The sequence below is a fragment of the Pan troglodytes genome, chromosome 13 (assembly GCF_028858775.2).
Source record: "Pan troglodytes isolate AG18354 chromosome 13, NHGRI_mPanTro3-v2.0_pri, whole genome shotgun sequence".
Taxonomy (NCBI): Eukaryota; Metazoa; Chordata; class Mammalia; order Primates; family Hominidae; genus Pan; species Pan troglodytes.
The window spans coordinates 71,597,910-71,615,954 of NC_072411.2; the positions used below are offsets into that span (position 1 = coordinate 71,597,910).

The following is an 18,045-nucleotide window of genomic DNA, read 5'->3' on the forward strand; positions in this document are numbered from 1 at the left end:
GCGTGGTGGCACACGCCTGTAATCCGGGCTACTCAGGAGGCTGAGACAGGAGAATCGCTTGAACCCGTCTGGGGCAGAGGTTGCAGTGAGCCGAGATGGCACCACTGCACTCAAGCCTGGGCAACAGAGCAAGACTCTGTCTCAAAAACAAACAAACAAACAAACAAACAAAATTAGCTGGGGCATGGTGGTGGGCGCCTGTAGTCCCAGCTACTCAGGAGGCTGAGGCAAGAGAATCGCTTGAACCAGGGAAGCAGAGGTTGCAGTAAGCAGAGATAGTGCCACTGCACTCCAGCCTGGGCAACAGAGTGAGACTCTGTCTCAAAAAAAACAAAAAAAAAGAAAAGAAAAACAAAGTAGAACATAAACAGTGGCTTAAGCATTAATTCCTTATTTCTTCAAAACAACTGGTAGATTAAAGAAGAAAACCATTTTTCCTTAGAAAAAAATAGGTGCTTGTGAATGACAACAAACTTAACGTCGTAAATTTCAGAAAAGATACCTTTTAATCAGACATGAATTTCTGCTTTCCATATCTCCCATTGCTCCCAACACTGCCAGGGCTTGCTCGCCAGTTAGGTCCTCTGACATCAATAACATAGTTGATTTAAGTCTAGAAGCAAAAAAAAAAAAGTTTTTGGTTGAAAGACTGAAAATTAGCTTGCAATTTTTTTTAAATAACAGTTCTTGGGTAACAAATAGGAAAAAAAAAAATAAACAAAAACTGAATCCAATATATAATTCTAGTGTTCTCCCCACATTACTCGAATATAAAATATTACTGAATAAAGAAAAATGTATTGTCTTCTTCAATGAAATTCAGGCCTCATTATAATCCAATCTTAAACTGTTTGAAAAATACAGGTAAAAGATATTTTAAGATTTTCAAATAATACAAGGTTATAATGGTTATAAAATACAATGATTCAGTGAAATTATTCAATACTAGAGAGCTAAGAAATGAACAGTTGATATTCTGGCAATTTCCCAAATGTTTTAAAACTGAATAGGAACATTTAGGAGTCAATAAACCTGCATATTATCAGAAATCTCATATACTAAGCACTTGATATAACAGTAGAAACTGAAAATTAACAAAGCTGGTCCATTTTGACTATGATTAGTTGTCATTTGAACTATCCAAAGTAGTGCAGTAATGTTAAGTACCATGATACGTGTGTTTTTTAGAATCATTTAGAAAGCAAGCTCGAAACGTGACATCTGAGGATAGGATAAACTAATTGTCTATTCACACTGGATAACTCCATGCCATCCTTTCCACCAACCTTTTCAAAGGTTTCAAACCCAGTTTCTCCACAAACTTTTCCCAACCACTTCAGTCTATATTTTTCTCTCACTTCTGTCTGCTCACAGCACTACCCATATCACTAATTTTATTGTTTCTTCATAAACTATGTTGTTACAGTATTTACATATTTCAATTATATCTATCCTCTCAATTGCAATATAAATTCCTTGAAGACAGACTCAGTTAAACCAACTGTTTTATTGCTTTAGCACTGAGATTTTAACAGTACTTGGTGACAAAAAACGGTTCCAATAAAGTTTGTTCGTGTGTGTGTTTCTTCGTGTTTTGAGATGGAGTCTCACTCTGTTGCCCAGGCTGGAGTGCAGGGGCATGATAGCTCACTGCAACCTCCGCCTCCCAGGTTCAAGCGATTCTCCTGCCTCAGCCTCCAGAGTAGCTGGGATTAGAGATGTCCACCATTGCACCTGCCATCACTCCCGGCTAATTATTTTTTTATTTTTTTGTTTGTTTTTTGAGACAGAGTTTCGCTCCTGGTGCCCAGGCTGGAGTGCAATGGCGCAATCCTGGCTCACTGCAACCTCAGTCTCCCAGGTTCAAGCGATTCTCCTGCCTCAGCCTCCCAAGTAGCTGAGATTACAGGTGCCCACCACCACGCCCGGCTAATTTTCTATATTTTTACTAGAAACGGGGTTTCACCATGTTGGCCAGGCTGGTCTCGAACTCCTGACCTCAAGTGATCCAACCGCCTCAGCCTCCCAAGGTGCTGGGATAACAGGCATGAGCCACCACACCCGGCCCTTTTTTTTTGTATTTTTAGTAGAGTCGGGGTTTCACCATGTTGGCCAGGCTGGTCTCAAACTCCCGACTTCAAGTGATCTGCCAGCATTGGCCTCCCAAAGTGCTCAGATTACAGGTGTGAACCACCATGCTGGGCCCCAATAGTTTTTTTTAATAATCACCTTGTTTCCATCTTGATATAGTCTTAAGATGTGCTCTTAAATTTTTTCATATAATTCAAAGTACTTTTTTTTTTTTTTGAGTCAGAGTTTCGCTCTTGTTGCCCAGGCTGGAGTGTAATGGCGCGATCTTGGCTTACTGCAACCTGCACCTCCCGGGTTCAAGCGATTCTCCTGCCTCAGCCTCCCGAGTAGCTGGGACTACAGGCACTGCCATCATGCCCGACTTATCTTGTATTTTTAGTAGAGACGGGGTTCCTCCATGTTGGTCTGGGTGGTCTTGAACTCCCGACCTCAGGTGATCCACCTGCCTTGGCCTCCCAAAGTGCTGGGATTACAGGCATGATCCACCGCGCCCAGCCACAAAGTACTCTTAAAAAATAAAACTTTCTCCGTAAAGTTTTCCCTAACAGAGTAATGATACAGATTCCCCTATTGTGCAAGTCTTGGAACCCCTGCTTAAGTGAATCTACTAATCATACTTATGTGTTAGGACTATTATATAAAATTCTTATTTTTTTCTTTTACTTTTTCTTTTGAGACAAGGTTTCATTCTGTGCCCAGGCTGGAATTCAATGGCGCAATGTCAGTTCACTGCAGGCTCAACCTCCTTGGGCTCAGGTGATCCTCATGAGTAGCTGGGACTCTAGGTGGGCACCACCACATCTGGCTAATTTTGTATTTTTTTGTACAGACAAGGTTTCATCATCTTGCCTAGGCTGGTCTCAAATTCCTGGGATCCAGGGATCCACCTGCCTCGGCCTCCCAAAGTGATGGGATTAAAGGCGTGCAACGTCGTGCCCAGCTTGTAATTCTAAATATTTCATACAATTATGCTGGGTGGGGGAAGTTTATGTCTAGTATAAATCCAGTCACATGGCCTAGGAAGAGAAACTCTTATCTATTAACCGTATTTGTATGTTAATTTAATATTTGCTCATCATTATATTTCAAATATTACTACCTACATCAATATCTAGCAAAACTGGAAATTCCTAAATGAGAGGCGCCACACAAAATTTGCTCAAACCTGACATGGGAACATATGCCCAGTGCATAATAAATGCTTTGATGATTATTGTGATGAAGACAGCAAAGCATAAAATGGCCCTCTGCTATGACTACTATAATTCTAAATATTCCACAGACTTACACTGGGTGGGGGAGTCTTATGTGTGTAAATCCAGTCACGTAGCACGAAAGGGAGAATAAAAACACATGGCGTTTCCCCTCATTTTTTTTCATGTTGGCCCAGTATCAGAGGTTTACCTTTCAGAACACAGCAACAGACTAAGAGTTTGAGATGTAAATTAGAATAATCAGAAAAAGAATCACGGAGCAGAGCATAAGAGATTATTTTCCCTTCCACAACCTAATAGGGTGATATTTGTACCTTCCAGAGCTGCAAGGAGACCTAAGCTTGAAGGCTCCACGTATTCACAACAAAAAAAGTAATGCATTTTAAACTGAACTTACTGTTTCTTTTCTTCAGGTCCTGCAATGGGTCCCAATGCTACAAACAATTTTACAAAGCTAGCAGGATGATTACACAGAGGAATCATTTCAGTTAGCTTCTTTTTAGCCATTATAATAAATTCAAAACTATTAAATTGTAGAAATTTGTATACACTAAGTATTTTACTGATGGAATCCAAATCAAGGTGGTCCACATTACTTAAAAATACATTATTACATCTTTCTAATAGTGGTTGATAACGATATCTAACATTTCGAAGAAACTTTGCTATGCTTTTTGCAACGTTGACCTCAGAAGAATCTATGGTGTCAAAAAGAAGTTCTGTTTTGTTCACCAGTTGTTGTTGAAAATGTCGTGATATTAAAGAAGATATGTTGACCATCAAGACAGACAAGGAACTGAAAAAGAAAAAAGATGCAAAGATTTTTACATCAATTAAGAATGATCAATTCTTTTTTTTTTTTTTTTTTTTTTTGTAGAAACAGAGTCTTGCTATGTTGCCAGGGCTGGTCTCAAACTCCTGGGCTTAAGCAATCCTCCCACCTCAGCCTCCCAAAGTGCTGGGATTACAGGCATGAGCCACTGCACCCAGCCACATAAGTGTATTTTTTTTTTTAAAAAGGCAGGGGGCTGGGCATGGTGGCTCATGCCTGTAATCCCAGAACTTTGGGAGGCCGAGGTGGGCAGATCACTTGTGGTCAGGAGTTCGAGACCAGCCTGGCAACATGGTGAAACCCCATCTCCACTAAAAATATAAAAATTAGCTGGACGTGGTGGCGAGCACCTGTAATCCCAGCTACTCAGGAGGCTGAGGCAGGAAAATCGCTTGAACCCAGGAGGCAGAGGTTGCATCATTGCACTCCAGTCAGGGAAACAGAGGGAGACTCCATCTCAAAAGAAAAAAAAAAAAAGGCAGGGAAGTAGGGTGGAGTGGGGCAAGAAAAGCAGGAAACTACTATAATTTAATTTTACCAAAGTGCTAATCACTTTGTAAATATGAGAGAAAAAGCTGTATCTGAAATGCCAAAGACAATCATAGTACTGGATTATGAAGGTTAGCATTGACAGTAAGTAATCTTATGTTAAAAACAAAACAAACCCTCAAACCACTGGTATGAAAACCAGAGAAACTCCTTAAATGTTAGTTTCAAATTAATAGTTCCTTGACATTCAGCAAATGTAATTATTAACTCTCCTTTATGAAACTGAAAAGAAAGTATTCCCAGATGGAAAGAATAAAAAAGACATAATTGTATGTAAAATTTGTGAATTTGTTTATAAATTAATTATAAATTAATCCATTATAAATTATTAATCTATTATAAATTAATTATTAATCTATTATAAATTAATTATTTATTAATCTATTATAAATCGATTATTTATTTATTAATTTATTGTAAATTATTTATTAATTTATTGTAAATTATTTATTAATTTATTGTAAATTATTTAATTTATTGTAAATTATTTATTAATTTATAGTAAATTATTTATTAATTTATAGTAAATTATTTATTAATTTATAGTAAATTATTTATTAATTTATAGTAAATTATTTATTAATTTGTAGTAAATTAATTATTAATTTGTAGTAAATTAATTAATTTGTAGTAAATTAATTATTAATTTATAGTAAATTAATTATTAATTTATAGTAAATTAATAATTAATTTATAGTAAATTAATTATTTATTAATTTATAGTAAATTAATTATTTATTAATTTATAGTAAATTGATTATTTATTAATTTATAGTAAATTGATTATTTATTAATTTATAGTAAATTGATTATTTATTATAAATTATTTATTAATTTATTGTAACTCAATTATTTATTAATTTATTATAAATTATTTATTAATTTATTGTAAATTAATTATTTATTAATTTATTTTTGGGGTTTTTTTGGATTTTGTTGTTGTTGTTTCAAGTTTTGTTGCTGGGTTTTTTTTGTTTTTTGTTATTGTTGTTTTGAGACAGAGTCTTGCTCTGTTGCCCAGGCTGGAGTGCAGTGGCACAATCTCAGCTCACTGCAACCTCCACCTCCCAGGTTCAAGTAATTCCTGTGCCTCAGCCTCCCGAGTAGCTGGGATTACAGGCGCCCACCACCATGCCCAGCTAATTTCGTATTTTTTGTAGAGATGGGATTTTTGCCATGTTGGCCAGGCTGGTCTCGAACTCCTGACATTAAGTGATCCACCCACTTCGGCCTCCCAAAGTGCTGGGATTACAGGTGTGATCCACCATGCCTGGCCAGTGAATTCATACTTAATTTAAATACTTCTTGGGTTTACTTCATGATATAATAATAATATCTACTATCCATTACTGAGAAACTTCTATGTTCTAGATACTTATTCAGAGGCCATTTTCAGTGGGTTTCTGACTGCCTTTGTTCAGAACTATCTTTTCAAGGATGTTTGCATAGCAAACAGCCTAGGAGAATAGAGATAATGTCTCCTGTTGGAGCAGAGTAGGCATGCTTTATTATAAAAGATTCAGGTTTCCTAAGCTCAGAGCTCCTCTCCTGGATCACAACCCATTATGGGAACGAGAGCTCAGGGAATCAACACAAGAAAATTCTGGTACTCTGCTACTGCTATTGCTATAAAAAACAAAGTCCTCTGTCTCTGACCTCGGAGTCTCAGGCCTTCCTACGGCACACGTAGGAAAATGTGGCAGGCAAACTTAGCTTGCAAATAGGTAAAAACTCAGATCCTCCACAGACCTCAACAATATTGTATTACACTTTATGTACCTTATGTCTAATCCCCACAGCAATATTGCAAAGTAGCTATTACTATCCCTCTTTTGCAGATGAGGATAACGAACTTCCAAGAGCTTAAGTAAATTACCCTTAAGTCACATAAACTAAGAGTAGCAAATCTGACTGCATCCACATCCAAAGCCCAGGATATTTCCACCACAACACAAGATTCCCTAAATAAATTTACCTTAAGTCCTGTGTGGTTTCCAAGTTCCTATGAACAATATCAGCTATTTTTCCCATTAATGGACTAAAATACAAATGCTGATCTGCTAGGCAAGAGGAAAATTCTGAGAGCAGTTTAATATCAAACCTATTAAAGGAAATATACAAAGGAGAACATTAGTATTTACTTTCACTTAAAACACCTAATACATAGTTATAAAATTAAAAGCAATCAAAATAGTAAATTACATAAAATTTTTTTTTCTAAAATGTTATTATTATAAAAGTAACATGGCAACAGTTAAAAAGTCAGATACTGTAGAAAGGTTTTGAAAGGGGGAAAATCACTAAAAATTATTTGAATGATTTACTTAATTTTTTTAGATGACAGAACAATTTTGACTCAAGGTTGCATATTAACAAATATAATGGCTGCTACTACAACAGTGCTATGAATTTTTTTAATAGGAGAAATGATCCAATTTCTTCCACAAGAAAATGGCAAGACAAAAGAGAGGAAAAAGGAACTGTTACAGATTTTATGACTTTGAATTCACTAAAAAACAAGCATAAGAAAATTCACAGCAACACATATGTAATAGCAAAACCCTGCAAAAAACCCGAATGTCCATCAAGAGTACAATGGATAAACTGCACATATTCATACAATAGAATAAAATTATGGAATCATACAACATAATGGATAAATCCTTAAAACATACTGAGCAAACTAAACTATAAGGGTACATACTATAGGATTCCATTTCTATAGAAACAATTTATGGTGTTAGAGGTCAAGATCCTTTTTGGGTGAGAGGACTAGAAGAGAACATGAAAAGAACTAATGATGTTGTTTCCTTATCTTGGTGCTATTACATAGCAGTGATCAGTATATTAAAATTCATCATGCTGTATGCTTATGACTAGTATAATTTTTATACATTATTTTTCTGTAAAGTTTACTTAAAAAGAAACAAAAAAATTTAAGAGACACAGTAATTGCGAACCTTACTCAGAAACTGATTTAAATAAACTGCCTATAAAAAGACCTTTATAAGACAATCAACAAAATTTGAACACAGACAAGGTACTAGGTAATATCGAAAATTTAAATTTAACTTTATCAATTTTATTATGTTTTTAAGACACAGTGTCTCACTATGTTGCCCAGGCTGGACTTGAACATCTAGGCTCAAGTGATCCTCCAACCTCAGCATTTTTATTAAAATTAAAAAAAAAATTTTTTTGTGGGTACATAGTAGGTACATATATTTATGGGGTACATGAGATATTTTGATACAAGCATGCAACGCAAAATAAACACATCATGAAAAATGGAGTATCCATTCCCTCAGGCATTTATCCTCTGAGTTACAAACGATCCAATTACGTTCTAAGTTACTTTAAAATGTATAATTAAGTTATTATTGACTATAATCACCCTGTTGTGCTGTCAAATAGTAGGTCTTATTCATTTTATTTTTTTTTTTACCCATTAACCATCCCCACCTCCCCCACAATCGCCCGTTACCCTTCCCAGCCTCTGGTAACCATCGTTCTGCTCTCTACGTCCATTAGTTCAATTGTTTTGATTTTTAGCTCCCACAAATGAGTGAAAGCATGCGACGTTTATCTTTCTGTGCCTGGCTTATTTCACTTAACATAATAATCTCCAGTTCCACCCATGTTGCAAATGACAGGATATCATTTTTTTTAACGGCTGAATATTACCCCATTGTGTATATATACCACATTTTTCTTTTCTTTTTTTTTTTTTTTTTGAGACGGAGTTTCGCTCTTGTTGCCCCAGGCTGGAGTGCAATGGCGCGATCTCGGTTCACTGCAACCTCCGCCTCCCAGGTTCAAACAATTCTCCTGCCTCAGCCTCCCGAGTAGCTGGGATTACAGGCATGCACCACCACGCCCAGCTAATTTTGTATTTTTAGTAGAGACAGGGTTTCTCCATGTTGAGGCTGGTCTCGAACTCCTGACCTCAGGTAATCAGTCCGCCTCGGCCTCCGAAAGTGCTGGGATTACAGGCGTGAGCCACCACACCCGGCTTTTTTTTTTTTTTTTTTTTTTTGTCTTTTTTTTTTTTTGAGAGGGAGTCTCGCTCTGTCACCCAGGCTGGAGTGCAGTGGCGCGATCTCGGCTCACTGTAAGCTCCGCCTCCCGAGTTCACGCCATTCTCCTGCTTCAGCCTCACGAGTAGCTGGGACTATAGGCGCCCGCCACCACACCCAACTAATTTTTTGTATTTTTAGTAGAAACGGAGTTTCACCTTGTTAGCCAGGATGGTCTCGATCTCCTGACCTCTTGATCCGCCCGCCTTGGCCTCCCAAAGTGCTGGGATTACAGGCGTGAGCCACCGCACCCAGCCACCACATTTTCTTTATCCATTCATCTGTTGATGGACACTTATGTTGCTTTCAAATCTTAGCTATTGTATACAGTGCTGCAATAAACGTAAGAGTACAGATATCTCTTCAATATATTGATTTCCTGTCTTTTGGGTATATACCCAGGCAGTGGGATTACTGGATCACATGCTAGCTCAATTTTTAGTTTTTGGGGGAACCTCCAAACCGTTCTCCATAGAGCTTATACTAATTTACATTCCCAAAAACAGTGTGCAGGGTTCCCTTTTCTCCACATCCTTGCCAGCATTTGTTATGGCATGTCTTTTGGATATAAGCCATTTTAACTGTGGTGAGCTGATGTCTCATTGTAGTTTTGATTTGCATTTTTCTGATGTTGCACCTTTTCATATGCCTGTTTGCCATTTGCACGGGTCTTTTGAGAAATCTCTACTCAAATCTTTTGCCCATTTTTTGATTGGATTATTAGACTTTTTCCTAATTAGAGTTGTTTGAGCTCCTTATATATTCTGGTTATTAATCCCTTGTCAGATGGGTAGTTTGCCAATATTTTCTACCCTTCTGTGTACTCTCGCTTCACTTTGTTGATTGTATCCTTTACTGTGCCACCTCAGCCTTCTGAGTAGCTGAAACTACAAGCGTGTGCCACCATGCCCAGCTGGTTCTATATTTTTTAAAAGTCCTTAGAGAAACATACTGAGGTATTTAAAGATGAAATGATATTATTTAAAATATACTGAAGTATACTGAGAGTGGGAGGGGATATAGATAAAACAAGACTGGCTATGTGTTGACAACTGTTGAAGCTGGAGGATGGGTACATGGGAATTCGTTGTACTACTCTTTCTCCTTTTGTAAATGTTAAAAATATTCTATAATAAAAAGTTTTTTTAAAAAAATTTGGATTTCTTGGGAGGCCAAGGTAGGAGGATTCCTTGAGCCCAGGAGTTCAAGACCAACCTGGCAACATGGCGAAATCCCATCTCTACTAAAAATATAAAAATTAGCTGGGCGTGGTGGCATCCACCTGTGGTCCCAGAAACTTGGGAGGCTGAGATAGGACGATGGCTTGAGCCTGGAAGTCTGAGGCTGCAGTGAGCCCTGGTTGTACCACTGTACTCCACCCTGGGTAACAGAGCCAGACCCTATCCCAAAAGAAAAAAATATATATGGATTTCAAATACATGTTAATTATCCTTGCCATGATTCATCATATAGTACTAATCCAGAATAATCTACCCCATTTAAATCATTACAAATTATATTTATAAAACAGGCTGGGCACAGTGGCTCACACCTGTAATCCCAGCACTTTGGGAGGCCAAGGTGGGCAGATCACGAGGTCAGGAGTTTGAGGCCAGCCTGGCCAATATGGTGAAACCCTGTCTCTACTAAAAATACAAAAATTAGCTAGGTGTGGTGGCAGGTGCCTGTAGTCCCAGCTACTTGGGAGGTTGAGGCAGGACAATCACTTGAACCCAGAAGGCAGAGCTTGCAGTGAGCTGAGATCACACCACTATGCTCCCGCCTGGGCAACAGAGCGAGACTCTGTCTCAAAAAATAAATAAATAAATAAGTTTATAGATATTTTAGCAAGATCATTGTACTTCTGAGTTATTTTGAAATAAAGAAAAATTTAAAAGAAATGCTTGATTCACTATAAAATACAATCATACATGTAATTTAATTAATACAGTAATTGTAAAACACAAAAGACCACCTATTTTACAAGTGATTTGTTCAAGCTGCATAATACACATAACGTATCCTTGCTTTGAAGAGAAATAAAATGTTGTGACCTATTATCAACAAATCTAACCCCAAAGATCCAGTAAATAGATAATTTGTACTGTTAGCAAAAGGAATAAGATTACTCTGCTTACCCTCAATATAGTTATAGGTAGAGAGTATAAAAGAAGACAGATGGGTTTAGCTAATAAGATTAACTTAAAATCACAACTTAGTAGATTAATACAGAATTTCTAAATCTGGAGAACTGTTCTGTCCCTTAATTTAATCCAGCCCATGTAATAAAGGCCTACAGAGTTTACCAATATATAAGTATTTATTATAGTTTAAGCTTTAAGAGGCAATATGTTAAAAATATTTTAAAAATCAGAATGGTCGCTCCTCTCTGTCTACAAATAAATAGCCTGTTGTTTCTCCTTCATCTTAGTCAAGACTTTCCTGTCTGGTTTCTATTTGATTTAGAGGGAGAGTTGCTCTGTAGTTTTTAATATCCTCCTATCTCTTCCTCACCCTGATTTTTTTCTTTCCTCCCTAACATTTGCCTTATTCCACTAACAATAGACTATAATCATCCAGAGTTCCTAGATTAAAAAATTCAAAGTTTTCAGAAATAGATGAAGATTTCCCAAAATGAGTCTGCTATTATCTCAGCCCTTTTATAAATAAAGAGCTTCTGATATATAATTAGAGAATAAATTTCTCTGTACTCACAAGATTTCCCATTTTTCTGAATGATTATCAAGTAAGGCAACATGCTGAAAATAGAGCTGTGTACAATATAGGAAATATATCTGAATTAATACTGTCCACAGCAGTGGACCTGAAACTCACTTTCTTTAAAAAGCTTCTAAGTCACCTATAAGCTCTGGTCATTGCCTCTCCATAAAAATGGAGTAACAGACAAGTAGCTACAGATGCTCCTAAACAGTGTTAAATGGCCTTCCTCTCTACTAAACTAGGGTCTCTTTTTTTCTCCTTTCCTGGCTCCTGCACTTCTAGGTTTTTATTGATAGCCAATTAATCAAGAATCTTTCCTTTCTGAAGTATTCTTCTAGAAAAGAAGGTTCAAAAAGGCCAGTTCATGAATAGCTGTGACTCTATCTTATTTATATTTCAACTAATTACATGTGTGGAAAAGTATACTATTCCCCACTCTTAAAGAGGAAAAATATGAAATACTTTCTTTTCTCTCTTAAAGAATACACAGCCAGGCATGGTGGCTCATGCATATAACCCCAGCACTTTGTGAGGCCAAGGAGGAAGTATTGCTTGAGCCCAAGAGTTCAAAACCAGCCTGGGCAACATGACAAGACCCTGTCCATTAAAAAAAAAAAAAAAAAAAGGAGACAGAAAAAGAGAGGAAAAAAAAGAACGAAAGAAAAGAAAAGAAAAAAGAAAAGACATGGCTGGGAGCGGTGGCTCACGCCTATAATCCCAGTACTCTGGGAGGCTGAGGCAGGTGGATCACAAGGTCAGGAGTTCAAGACCAGCCTGGCCAAGATGGTGAAACCCCATCTCTACTAAAAATACAAACAATTAGCCCTGTGTCATGGTGGGTGCCTATAATGCCAGCTACTTAGGAGGCTGAGGCAGAGAATTGCTTGAACCCAGGAGGCAGAGGTTGCAGTGAGCTGAGACCATGCCACTGCACTCCAGCCTGGGCGACAGAGTGAGACTCCATCTCAAAAAAAAAAAAAACAACAACAACACATTACACAATCAAAAACTTTAAAACTAAACTGAGTTTAAATACATTTTTTTCAGTGAAGCTTGACAGGCATCAGTTCCCTGTTCTTTTCCTTCAAGATTTCACTCTGTTAGCCCTGAAAAGAATAACCCTGACCTTCAAGATGAACCCAGGGTACTTGCCTTTCTAGCCTTCTCCATGCTTCTGTAACTAGTGCTTCAACTAGCGGGTCATGGGCCTCACCAGCAAACCTTAATAAAAAAGAAAGAATCCTCCATACATAATCATTTTAAAATCATTAAAAACATATGCAATACGAATTATAATGCAAAAGTGAAACTCAAGTTATTTTCCTCTTATATAGGCAGTCCTTATTTCTGGTCCACTCTTATTTCAATATTCTGATTTTTTGGTACAGCCTAATAAACATCTATACTTTATCCCATGCCCTCTCACCCTTTTATCTGCTTATTTCAATACCCATGCTACTGACCATTGATAATGTTCAACAATATATTTATGTTAAAAGTACATATAATATGTCTTTTTTCTGATTTAAATACTTTTGATCAGGCATGGTGGCTCACACCTGTAATCCCAGCACTTTAGGAGGCTGAGGCGGGCGGATCACTTAAGGTCAGGAGTTCGAGACCAGCCTGGGCAACATGGTGAAACCCCGTCTCTACTAAAAATACAAAAATTAGCTGGGCGTGGTGGCATGTGCCTTTAATCCCAGCTACTCAGGAGGCTACGGCAGGAGAATTGCTTGAACCCTGGAGGTAGAGGTTGCAGAGAGCCGAGACTGCACCACTGCACTCCAGCCTCGGTGACAGAGTGAGACTCCACCTCATAAATAAATAAATAAAATATTTTTATAAGAAAATGTTTGTAAAAAAATTAAAAAGCTAATAGTCATCAATCACCTTATTCACATAACTTTAAGCATCCCCTTCAAGTACCTCAGAGAAAACAACTTTGTAACCTGAGAAAGACCACCAAAAAACATGGAATCATCCTTTTTCAGTTTAACATCAATCCCCAATATAAGCCCTAAGCCCCTTTCCTATAAATGCTAATTCTCTTACAAAAACAACTTACACGTCTCTAACTTACGTAATGCTGATATTTACAGCCATTTAAATAACCTTTGAAGGTTGGGTCATCATGTGAGAAAACTGCTCTTTTTCATCAATGAGACTAATAAACAGATTAGGTGTAACTTTTTTGTTTTTCCCCCTTGTACAACTGCTGAAGTCTTCATTCAGGGAACCCAGTTCTTTTGAAGGCTGGATTTCCTTGCAAACAACATATTTCTTTTTATTTTTTTTCCTTTTTTCTTTGCTCTCTTCATTTTTTCTTCACAAATCCCAAAACTGGAATGTAATATTTCTTAACATTTATCTCTGAGTTTTTCCATTGACACCAAGGAAGCCCTTTTTTACGTAACACCTATCAACCATCCACATAATTTGTATAACATTGTTATCAAATATAAATGAATCTACAAAATCATTTTATTTCTTTTTCCTTTTAAGGGCTATTATTGAGAAACAACCTATTGTACCAATACCCCCTAGAAAACATATCTGCCATCCATTTAATTACAATAACGAGATTGCAAACAAGTTATCACAGACAAAATTTACTAATTGCTGATTGTTATTAGGCATTACTTTTTTTTTTTTTTTTTTTTTTTTTTGGAGACAGCGTCTCGCTCTGTCGCCCAGAATGGAGTAGAGTAGCATGATCTGTGCTCACTGCAACCTCTACCACGTGAATTCAAGAGATTCTCCTGCCTCATCCTCCAGAGTAGCTGGGATTCCAGGTGCCTGCCATCACGCCCAGCTAATTTTTGTATTTTTAGTAGAGGCAGGGTTTCACCATGTTGGCCAGGCTGGTCTTGAACTCCTGACCTCAGGTGATCCACCCACGTCAGCCTCCCAAAGTGCTGGGATTACAAGTGTGAGTCACCACACCCGACTGGCATTAATCTTAAATCTAACTGCTTACCTACTATATCCTCATCTGCAGCCAACCACATTTTCACAAAACTCCACAATAATCCAATTTCAAATGCCCACAGTTAACAATAGTATTACAGTTGTTAAAGGAGAATTGCTTGAACCTGGGAGGCGGAGGTTGCAGTGAGCCAAGATTGTGCCACTGTACTCCAGCCTGGTGACAGAGCAAGACTCCGCCTCAAAACAAAACAAAACAAAAAAATTAGATTATCAGGAAAACTACTGGTGAAAAAAATTATTTTTCATTTTGAAGAGATTTTTAGACCTGGCACAGTGGCTCACGCCTGTAATCCCAGCATTTTGGGAGGCCGAGACATGCGGATCACAAGGTCAGGAGATCAAGACCATCCTGGCTAACATGGTGAAACCCTGTCTCTACTAAAAATACAAAAACATTAGCCGGGCGTGGTGGCAGGCGCCTGTAGTCCCATTGACTCGGAAGGCTGAGGCAGGAGAATGGCGTGAACCTGGGAGGCAGAGCTTGCAGTGAGCCGAGATCATGCCACTGCACTCCAGCCTGGGCGACAGAGACTCCTCAAAAAAAATAAATAAAATGAAAATAAAGAGATTTTTAGAAAATTAAAATGTAAACTATATAATCATTCCACAAAATATAAAAGTAAATTACTTACTGTTGTGTGACGTATAACACATTCACCAGGGTATCGTCATTCATTAATTTGAATTTATTTGTAGCTAAATTATGAAGAGTAAGAAATTGAGGATGGTCTCTGACATACTCAGCATTTTTTAACAGGCTGGTCTTCTGCTTTTGAAGCTTCCAAAGCATATCAAATGCACATCCCACTTGCTTTTCTGAAAGTATGGCTTTGTTTCTTTCAATAAAATCAAACATTTGCTCCTCATCTGTACACTTATTCATCTGAATAATTAGTGGTTCACAACTGATGGGTCGAAATTGAAACACTCTCCAGGAGAATGGACAAATAGCTCTTAGACGAAGCATATTTGTAACCAATGACTCTAGGAAAACAGGTGTTTTTTTCATTTATATCACAAGTTTTCTTAGGTAAACAAAACCATCTGCAACTAGTCGTCAGGTGCAATAAGCAGGGATACAAATAACAGTTTTTCCTTCATGTATTTTGCTTCCATTACAATGACTGTAAACCCATTCCAATGTACAGCTTCTATAAAAGAATTGGTTTAACATGGTTATGCTTACATCATTAATATCAAAATGATTCCAAAATTCAAATTAAAGTAATACATTTTTTCTGCATTAACTAAAGACTTTTTCTTAGTCTAAACCAGATAGCAGAATTTGATCCAAAAATAAATGTCCAGAAAAAGGGGCTTCTTTCTGCACCCCATTTTAAGTGTTTTAAATCTGACATTTACATAAAGTTTTCAAATTTACCATAAAAGGAAAAAAAAAGCCCACAAACTCAGAGCTGTCTTTTCGAAAAAGAGGAAAATTGTTTAAAATAAATAATCACCTTCGAAGTTTCTAAAAAGTGTAGGCATTAATTCAGAGCCATATATATTTATACATACATATATATATACTTTTTTTTTAATTTTTCAGAAGTATGGTCTCTGGTTTATTTGCTTTCAGGATAATTTCTTGCCCCTTTTTCTTGTGCCCTTAAAGAGCTCAAATAATTCCTTTCTTTAGAAAATAAATAAATAAAAGAAGTCATATAATTTAATCATTACCGGCCTTGGATAGGTTTTAACCAATGAACGACACAATTAAAGCACCAATCAAGAAATACTAAGAAATTAAGTAATGTTTCAAGTCATGCTGAAACAATAAAAGAACTAAAGATAATTATGAAAAAAGAATAATTTGTTTTAAAAATATGCTATAAATGTTTACATTTATAATTGAGAAGTAATGGTTAGAAAAGCGGGGACTAAAGCCATATAATCTAATATTTCTGCAACATGTTACCATTTACAAAGAACGTTTGAAACACATTATCTCATTAAATTCTCTCAGCTAACCTTCCAGGTTGATATTATTTCCATTTTACAGATAAGGCAAAACAGGTTCAAAAAGGTTTAAAAAATTCTTCTAGTACTAGTGAAGCAGGGACTACAACTCAGTTCTTTCCACTTGAACAGCTTCATTACACAAACAAATCAACGCTGTATCACTAAATGCATGTCTCAGACCCCTCTCTACGGCTATGCCAAACAGTCTGTTCACAAGAAAAAACGACGCGACAGTACAGGCTATTTTGTGGCAAGCAGTACAGCATCCTGACCTAAGCTGACCTGGGTCACACACCTGCACAAGAAAACCCTGCACAAGAAAACCCTGCACAAATCAAAGGTATCCTCAAGATACTATATTCATCCACTGAGCTGCTCAAAGTGGAGGCAGCTCAATGGTTAGCATAGAAAGGTGTCGAGTCCCCAGCTTTGCCCCAGCTGAATGACCTTAAGGAAGGAACTTAACTACAGGAGGGGCCTTGGGACCCTAAGGGGTATCTTCTGCGCCGGGCATAAAGGAGAGCTGAACAAATGAGTGAATGAATGGGGTCTCAGCCCTGCCCTAGTCCATCTGCACTTCAGAGAACCCAATATCCCGAAGGGAGCCTCCGTATCTCAACTGAACCCTATGTCCCCAGCCCGAAAACGTGCTGGGTGGGAAAAGAAAAATAGCCGCTGCCACACGGTCCCGACTTGCCAGCAAGGTTTTCCCTCAGCGCGCCGCAAATTTTCTGGAGGATCCTGGGGTTATGAAAGCTCAGAAGTCAGGGTTATTCCTGGTACCAACACGGAACGCAACAGGCTCAGATGTCTCGCCCAACCCTCATATCCCAGGGTTTAGAACCTTTCTTCGAGAAACATGACCTTTCCCATGAGACCTTGCCCCCAAACCAGGAAAAAATGCCCGGCAGGCACAGCGTGCACTGCGGAAGTCACGCACTACATATCCCAGGGTGGGTCGCGGCGAGGTGGGTGAAATGGACGTCGCTCACGCATTTTGGGGGAATTCTGGGCATTGTAGTTCCTCATTGAGGGAGGCTCTAGCGCAGTACATAGCTTAAGCTGTTGAAGAAGATATAGGTCGTTTAGGTGATTCTCTACTATCTAAGGTTGTTCTCCTAGTCCTTGGAAGTCTACTACTTTTATAATATACACAAAAATATACTTAGGAAAATGAAATTTTAAAATGTAAACATGGAAAAGACACGTACAGATTTTTCTTATTATTTTTTAGCGTATACGAAATAACTCTGTCGAGTAGCTTTGAAAGTATGCAAACTCTTACTCTCAGTTTCTGCACTTATGTCGTGGATAGGTACCAGTTCTCAGATCATATTTTTTTTTTACTTACCATGGTATTTTAATAGTCCCAAGATTTGACACTTGACACTTAAAAAAAAATACCACTAATAAATAACCAAAGTGGAATGCTTACCAAAGTTACAACAGACATAATTTTCAGCTGATAATCACTACAACAAAGTAAGGCTCTAAAGGTACCAAACTGATATTTGTTGGAATATGCTGTGCAACTTTCTTTTTTTTTTATTTTATTTATTTATTTTTTTTATTGATCATTCTTGGGTGTTTCTCGCAGAGGGGGATTTGG

The 18,045-nt window shown here is 37.5% G+C and overlaps 1 protein-coding gene across 9 annotated transcripts in view; it reads right to left on the minus strand.

The window, feature by feature from the left end:
* The window catches only part of FASTKD1 (FAST kinase domains 1), a 44,293-nt gene extending 26,902 nt beyond the window's left edge, over positions 1-17,391 (minus strand). Inside the window, exons 1-6 of one of the 9 annotated variants that reach the window (XR_010150128.1) lie at positions 17,134-17,377; positions 15,107-15,625; positions 12,636-12,704; positions 6,662-6,787; positions 3,703-4,101; positions 503-613 (exon numbers count right to left, since the gene is read on the minus strand). Coding sequence is in view for 8 of the 9 variants with exons in the window: in XM_016949985.4 (XP_016805474.2) it covers positions 503-613; positions 3,703-4,101; positions 6,662-6,787; positions 12,636-12,704; positions 15,107-15,483 (1,082 nt within the window). In the remaining variant the exon portion in view is untranslated. Of the gene's footprint in view, positions 1-502; positions 614-3,702; positions 4,102-6,661; positions 6,788-8,920; positions 9,095-12,635; positions 12,705-14,463; positions 15,626-16,445 lie in introns of those variants that run through there. The other 8 variants (XM_016949985.4, XM_016949984.4, XM_016949990.4 and 5 more) reach the window with 8 other exon arrangements.
* Positions 17,392-18,045: the final 654 nt, after the last annotated feature.